Source organism: Canis lupus, chromosome 9 (genome assembly GCF_011100685.1).
Source record: "Canis lupus familiaris isolate Mischka breed German Shepherd chromosome 9, alternate assembly UU_Cfam_GSD_1.0, whole genome shotgun sequence".
NCBI lineage: Eukaryota > Metazoa > Chordata > Mammalia > Carnivora > Canidae > Canis > Canis lupus.
Window position 1 is genome coordinate 22759950 of NC_049230.1, and position 5780 is coordinate 22765729.

The 5780-nt window shown below is 64.1% G+C and overlaps 2 protein-coding genes across 2 annotated transcripts; both read right to left on the minus strand.

Annotated features, from left to right (window-relative positions):
• Positions 1 to 947: 947 nt before the first annotated feature.
• On the minus strand, positions 948 to 2512 carry PNMT (phenylethanolamine N-methyltransferase). The gene is made up of 3 exons (XM_038546137.1): positions 2286 to 2512; positions 1583 to 1790; positions 948 to 1485 (listed from the first exon to the last, which is right to left on the minus strand). Exons 1-3 carry the CDS (start codon positions 2509 to 2511, stop codon positions 1044 to 1046), a joined length of 876 nt encoding a protein of 291 aa, XP_038402065.1. The 5' UTR covers position 2512; the 3' UTR covers positions 948 to 1043.
• Positions 2513 to 4235: 1723 nt separating this feature from the next.
• On the minus strand, positions 4236 to 5424 carry TCAP (titin-cap). The gene is given in 2 exon segments (NM_001135125.1): positions 4236 to 5088; positions 5312 to 5424. Coding segments are annotated over 2 exon segments (504 nt in total). The 5' UTR covers positions 5422 to 5424; the 3' UTR covers positions 4236 to 4694.
• Between the last annotated feature and the right edge of the window lie 356 nt (positions 5425 to 5780).

The window sequence follows — 5780 nt, forward strand, 5'->3', positions numbered from 1 at the left end:
TAAGCCCCTTTGTCCCGGTCTGGACCCTAGGGGTGGGGGACAATGTGAGGGAGTAGAGGAGAAAGCCTGTGGCTGGTTCTGGTTTCCTGCCTTCCCAGAGCACGTGGGGGCCGCGCTGTATCTGCACCCTGGTAAAGGTGACCCCTGCAAGTCGCCAGCAGCCCCAGCACATTCCTGTTCCACAAGGATAGGATGAGGAGCTCCAGAAACTTTCCATTCAAAGGCACTCTCTGTGATCGGAGCCTGGGTTCTTGTTCTTTCCCTGCGCCCTTGTCCCTCCCTGGGGAGTAGGAGTGCTATGCTAGGACTTCAACCTCAGACTTGGGTGGCCTGTGTTTCTTTTGATATTGAGAACTATTTTAAGGTAGGAGGGTAGCAAGGGACATTTTTAATAAACCAATTCTGAGCCTCACCTACCCTTGTTCAGCTTGTTTGTGTGAATGGTGTGGGCTGGAGGGAAGGAGACAGCTGGCTGGGGGCAGTAGGCAGGTGGGGGTGAGGATGGCAGGGAGCAGGTGCAGAGCTGGGTGGAGCTCCAGTCCAGCTGTGGGGGGCCAATGAGGGGTCTCTGGGGGAGGGAACTGGTGCCTGGATTGTAACCCCTTCTCCCTGCACTGTCTACTCCAGTCTCCCGATTATCCTCTCCTCCGCTTCTGGTCTAAAGTAGGCTCTCCTACTATTACTTAACCTTTCTTAGCTTCACCTGCAAATAGGACAACAGGACCTGCTGAGTGTGAGGACCCAGCAGGCCTGGCACATAGCAGATGCTGAATGAGCTCCCTCTAGCCTTGACTTTCTTTAGTTTGGGAAACGAGTGGTAAAGAAACCTGCCTTCATGGAAGCTTCTGGGAAAAAAAAAAAAAAAGGCTAGAGTTGGTGGCTTCCACACCCCCACAACCCAAACAGAGCTCTGGGCCCTTGTTTCCCAGGAAAGCCACAGACAAAGCTGACGCCCAGCAAGAGGAACTTATTTATTAGGTGCCACCTCTCATAACAGGGAATCTGTGTGTATGTTAGCTGTCGGCAATGGGTGCCCTGGGCCATCACACCCCCTCCTTCTTCTGGGCCCAGGCGAAGAAGATGCCCTTGACGTCGTCTACACCTGTCTGAAGGCAGGCAGGCATGATGTAAGTGCGCAGGTCCCGCACCTCGTAGCCACTACGAACCAAGGCCTCCATCACCTCCTCCTTACACACGGGTACCACTACCAGCCTGGCCTCCCCAGCCAGGTACCATGACTCCTCCAGGGCCCCGATGAGGAGGAGGTGGCCCCCAGGTCTCAGCAGGGTGGTGATGTGGTCCAGAGCCCTCTGGAAGCTGGGAAGGTCTGGGCTTACAGCCTCCAGGCAGAAGGCAGAGACCAGGGCATCGGCAGGCAGGGGTGCCAGGTTCCCAGCACCCAGGGGCTGGGGCTGGTGCACATCGATGTGCAAGACCCGCTTCACCCTGGCTCGCAGCTGGCGCTCCTTCTCCCGCCAGGACTCACTGTGCAGGGGCAGGACCGGGGCTCAGGGTCACTCCACGCTTAGTTCTCTGTTGCCCGCCCCCCCACCCCCCGCCACTCCATGGGAAGCCCCCTTACCCCTTGCCCTCGATGAGGCAGACGTGCTGGCTGTACATGCTCCAGTCGAAGGCCCCGGGTTCCTCCCGCAGCCAGAGCCCCAGCTCCTGGCGGTTCACCTCCAGAAAATCTGTCATGGTGATGTCCTCAAAGTGAGTGCAGGCGCTGAGCAGCTGGTATATGGTGGGGCCTGAACCAATGTCGATGAGGGTGCGTCCAGACACCTCACCTGGGGGGGCGGGGAGAAGAGGAAGGCCCTGGTGCCAGCCCTGTCCATCACTCCCTCCCTTACCTGCTTCTGGCAGCCTCTCTCCCTTCTTCCTGGGTACGTGTGACTCCACTGGAGAAAGCCTCAGCCAACCTGGGTCAGAGTCCTGGCTCGACCGTGCACTGACGGGCCTTGGGAGAGGGACTTAACCCCTCTGAGATTCACGGGCCACACCTGCGGGGCCATTCCTGCCGGTAGGTGCGGCGTAGGTGGGGCTGCCCGGGTCTCCCTTCACCCGGGTCTCCTTCCCGCACTCCCCACTTCACTTCCCCACGCCCTCCCCGCGGGTGCCTCCCCTCCGCCCTGCACCTAAGGGACAGCGCTTCTCCTCTCCTGTTTTCACCTCCTCGCTACCCCTCTCTGCTGCTCGGTCCCCAGGTCCCCATCGGGGTCTCGCGTGTGCCCGCTTAGCTCCCCGATGGCTTCTCGTCCTCCCGCCCGTTTCCCCGCGCTCACCGGTAGCGAAGGTCTGCGCCAAGCAGCGCAGCTTCCAGGGCCCGACGCCGTCGGGGCTGCTCAGGTCCCCCCGGGGGGGCGCGTAGTTGTTGCGGAGGTAGGCGCGCGGCTCGAAGCGCTGGTAGGCGGAGGCGACAGCCTCCCGGCCCCGGGCCGCGTCGGGGGCCGCGTCGGGGGCCGCGTCGGGGGCCGCGCCCGCAGCGGGACTCGGGGCTGCCGCGCTCATGCCGCCGCCGCCCGCGCTGTCCCCGCGCCTCGCCGCCCCTTTATGTGCCGCGGGTCCCCCGCCCGCCCCTCCGCTGCGGGGGCGGCGGCCGCGCCTGGGGCCGCCCGGGGCTCCGCGCTCTGTGCGCCCCACGCCATCCATCTCCCTTAGTGTCCGAGCGGCAGGCACTCGGGGCGCGTGCGGGCGGCCCGGGCACGCCTGCCACCCTCCCCCCAGCCCTCCGCAGCCCCCCCGCAGCTGCTCCAGCAGCCCTCCATCCTTTGCCTCACCCTGCCTGGTCCAAGCCAGCTTCCTGCCCCCGCGGCCCTCAGATGCTTGCCCCCCAGTCCCCGGCCCTTCCCGTCGCTCTCCTCCAGCCTCCCGGCGCCCCAGCCATCCCTGTTCTCTGGCCAGGGGTCCAGTCAGCGCTCGGCCAGCGCCCCATCCCCGACCCCGGGCCCAGCCCATCCGGCTCTCCTCCTCCCAGACACCCCGTCCAACATCCCCCCTTCCCTTGGTCAGGTCACCCCAGCTGCCCCCCCGCCCCTCCTCCAGCCCTTTTCCGTCCTTTCCTATCAACCCCCGGCCCCCAGCACCCCCCACCCCCACCCCGGAAAGGACAGTCCGTTCCGGCCTCCGCGGCGGTCGCCCGGGGCCCCCGCGGCAGAGCTCGGCCCCGCCCGGCCGATGGCAGCAGCGATAGGGGACGCGAGCGGGGCTAATGCACTTAGCCAGCCCAGCAGCAGGGCCTCCCCGCGGGCCCCGCGGGCTCCGAGAGCCGCCTATCTGGGGGTTCTGAGCAGAAGGCTCCGGACGTTCTGGCCATGGCCGGGTGGGGGCCGCGGGCTGTGGTGAGGGCTGGAGGGCTGAAGCCTTCTCCCGGCTGCCCCGGTCCCCCGAGGCGCGGGCTGGGCCTTCTTCAGCGCCAAGGGAATTGGGGTTTCACCAATCTGGGGTTTCTGACCCCTCTCCTCCCCCAGCCCACACTACATTCCCCTCTCTTGGGTGAGCGTGCCAGGCCCAGCCTGCAGGTCCTGCTTGGCACTCCAGGTCAAGATGCCAGCGTCTCCCCTCCTGTTCCCCTAAATGGGAAGTGGATTCCATGGGCCCATCTCTGGTCTCCCTGGAGTTGGATCCCTCTGGGCCAGTCCCTGTCCCTCAGACCCTGACCAGAGGGGGCCCTAGCCTCCTCTGTGCCCTTCCTGGCTTCCTGGCCCCCACCTTGTCCTAAGGAGAACATGTCTCCTTGTTGGACCAGGCAACCAGGTTGAGACAGGCGTCACAGACAAGCACCTGACCCTCTGCTTCCCACAACCCACCCTGGGCTCCCTGGGTGGTGTGGGTCAAGTGCCTGACCCCAGCCAAGGATTGATTCTGTCTGGATTCAGAACTCAGGTCAGCCTTGGGGCCAGTGACCCCGCTCACACCCTTAGGTACAGCCAAGGACAGTCCTGCTGCCAGCCCCCTCCCAATACTCCATGAGATCATTTAAACAAACCCTGGGTGCCAGCTGGCCCGCCGGGGACTGCCCAGTGCCAGGGCACGGAAAGGGGACTGGAGAGCCAGCCACCCTGTTTACAGCTCCGTCCCTGTCTCCCCTGCCCCCACCACCTAGCATGGAGTGTACCCACCGGCTCTGCCATATTTAGCTCAGATGCAAGGCCTATTCCCAGAAGTGAGCACCGAGGGCCGGACACGGTGGGGTTGGCCCCCATAAGGAAAGAGACAGAAAGTCTGGAACACAATTGAGCGTTTATTGCAGCGCTAACAGAGGATGCTGGGGGCTCCACTCTCCCCTCTGCCCTCTTCACGTCCCCCTCACTCCCGTCTCCTCCAATTCTTCCTAGAGCATTCCAGATCCCCTTACACTCATCCTCATCTTCTCTGAAGCCGGGGCCCGGACCAGGGTCACTCCCCTCAGGGACCACTTGTCCTCCCCGGCATCTTCTGTCCCTTCTCCTAGGGCTGGCGGGCACTTGGCTGTGCTGGTCCCCAGCTCCCTACCCTTCGTGGCCACTGTCTTTGCTCCCCTCCCTTTGGGAACTCAGGGGACCCAGGCATCCTGGCCTCTGGCTCCCTCCTCCCCTAGCCCCCAACTCTGGGCAAACTACAAAGCATCCATGGCCAGCAGCTCCCCTCCATGGTCCTAGCCAGGAAGGGCCCAGCCCGCGGCGGGCGCAGTGGAGCCCAGGTCACCGTCCCTCTCAGCCTCTCTGTGCTTCCTGGGACATGGAGCGGGACAGGGAGCGACGAGGGGCACCGGGCTTGCTGACAGGCACCACAGGGGGCAGCTGCTTGGTGATCTCGGCCACATCCTGGCGCTCCATACACTGGCCACCCAGGGCCGTCTCCAGGGCCAGCAGCTCCCGCAGCTGGATGGGGGTGTCCTCGCGCTCCTCCTTGGCGGCTCCCATCTTGGTGGGGGTGAAGATGGGCAGTGGCAGCACCCGCTGGTAGGGCAGCAGGTACTCCTGCAGCCCGCGGCCGAGGATGCCCATACGCATCACCAACCAGGGGGAACGCTGCACCAGCGCCTGGCACTGGCCCTGCCGGTGGTAGGTCTCATGCCGCTGAGAATCCTCCTCGTGCAGAGAGCAACTGGGGAGGAGACGGGAGGGGACACTGAGCTCCTGAAATCTGCTACCCTCTACTAATGAGCTGGGCAGGGGGCTCCCTGGGACTTCCAGGACCTGGGATACAGAAGGGGTACCCTCTCCTTGTCCCTACCCCCAGAAACTTCTGCAGGGCTTTGTGTTCTGGCCTCCTGAGGCTCAGGAGGGGTGTTCTGGGGGAGAGGGACTCCCAGCCGGCTGGCACTCACCCCTCCTCAGGCCGTGTGGACAGCGTCAGATCCTTCCATTCAGCCCAGAAGGCTTCTCGGCGCTCGCGGTCCTCCTCGGACACCTGGCAGCTCAGCTCTGTAGTGGCCATGATCGGTGCTCACTCCCTCCCGGCTCTGCTCCTCCCAGGCCCTTTAAATAGCCCCCTCCTCCACCTCCTCCAGGGGCTATTTTCAGCCCCTCTGGCGTCAGATGCTATAAGCAGAGCCAAGGCTCACTGATGGGGGACTCTGGGTCCAGGGTGGGGGATTGGGGTACCTGGACTCCAGCTGCCGCCTGGGGTCAGCGGTCAGCTTCTAAAGAGATCAAGATGCTCCAGTGGGGGCAGAGGTCCTCAGAGTGACACCTCCAGGTGTTTGACACTCCTTAGACACTGTCTGAGGCCAGGCACATGCCCAGCCTCGTGCCACCTTGGCACTAGCTCTCTGCCCCGCCCCTTTCCTCTTGCCC